This window comes from Trypanosoma equiperdum (genome assembly GCF_001457755.1).
Source record: "Trypanosoma equiperdum strain OVI genome assembly, contig: ctg_134, whole genome shotgun sequence".
Lineage (NCBI taxonomy): Eukaryota > Euglenozoa > Kinetoplastea > Trypanosomatida > Trypanosomatidae > Trypanosoma > Trypanosoma equiperdum.
Window position 1 is genome coordinate 1 of NW_027123338.1, and position 869 is coordinate 869.

The following is an 869-nucleotide window of genomic DNA, read 5'->3' on the forward strand; positions in this document are numbered from 1 at the left end:
TATTATTGTGCATTATTGCAAAAGCACGCATATGTGTGCATTAATGCGTATTATTGGTTATTAATGTGCATAATTGCCTATGATTTTTAAATCGCTTTCAGATGACAAGATGCATTGTGTGTTTTGCTAATGAGAACATTGTGGAGCACATGCTCATGTTTTCATTTGACGAGATGTCTCTTTTTAAGTGAAAAGGTCCGGGGAGATAGAGTATTCTATTATGGTAATTGTGCATGTTGCACCAGTTACCCGTGGGCTTGGTTGGTGTTGGCGTTTTTGGAAATGCGAAAAAGTTGTTGATATGTCGAAGATTTATAATACAGAACGGGAAGATAATACTATGGCGAACTTTCGCGTGTTTACTAATTGTTTTTTTGTTTTGTGAGTGGTGTCAACTTTTTTTATTTATTAACGGGTATGTAGTTGTTTTTTTTCGTTGGCGGAGAAGTGATGCAAGGGGTTTTATTGGGTGTTGGGATTGAAAGATTTTACTGAGTTGCCTTCAAATTCTTCGGGTCTGCTGCCATTCGCGGCTAACACAGTTCGTGTTGCGCCAGTTTAAAGGATCCTATCTTGTCGGGCGCAGCCCGCGTTCGCACACATTTGTAGGCAGCGCTGTTGCGGAAACGAGTTGTAGTGTGACCACCGATCCCTTACAGCATTTCATTCGAAGTCGTAGAGAGATCCCGTCGCAAACATCAACTCCCCCATTCGGACAATTTTGAAAGCAAAAATGACACGAAAAGTGAAGTTACTTATAGGAGCCGACGGATGGCTACAACAGGTTCAGTGAATAGAAAGGGCGTGGATGCTACAAAACATGTCCAACATTCTCGATCGCACGTGTTGGTCATGTTTTTTTTTTTTTT

At 41.0% G+C, this 869-nt stretch overlaps 1 protein-coding gene across 1 annotated transcript in view; it reads left to right on the forward strand.

Annotated features, from left to right (window-relative positions):
• Nucleotides 1-808: 808 nt before the first annotated feature.
• The window catches only part of TEOVI_000021600 (uncharacterized protein), a gene marked incomplete at both ends in the record, with an annotated part of 267 nt that continues 206 nt past the window's right edge, over nucleotides 809-869 (forward strand). The window contains one exon of the mRNA XM_067221193.1: nucleotides 809-869. Coding sequence (XP_067077294.1) covers nucleotides 809-869 — 61 coding nt within the window.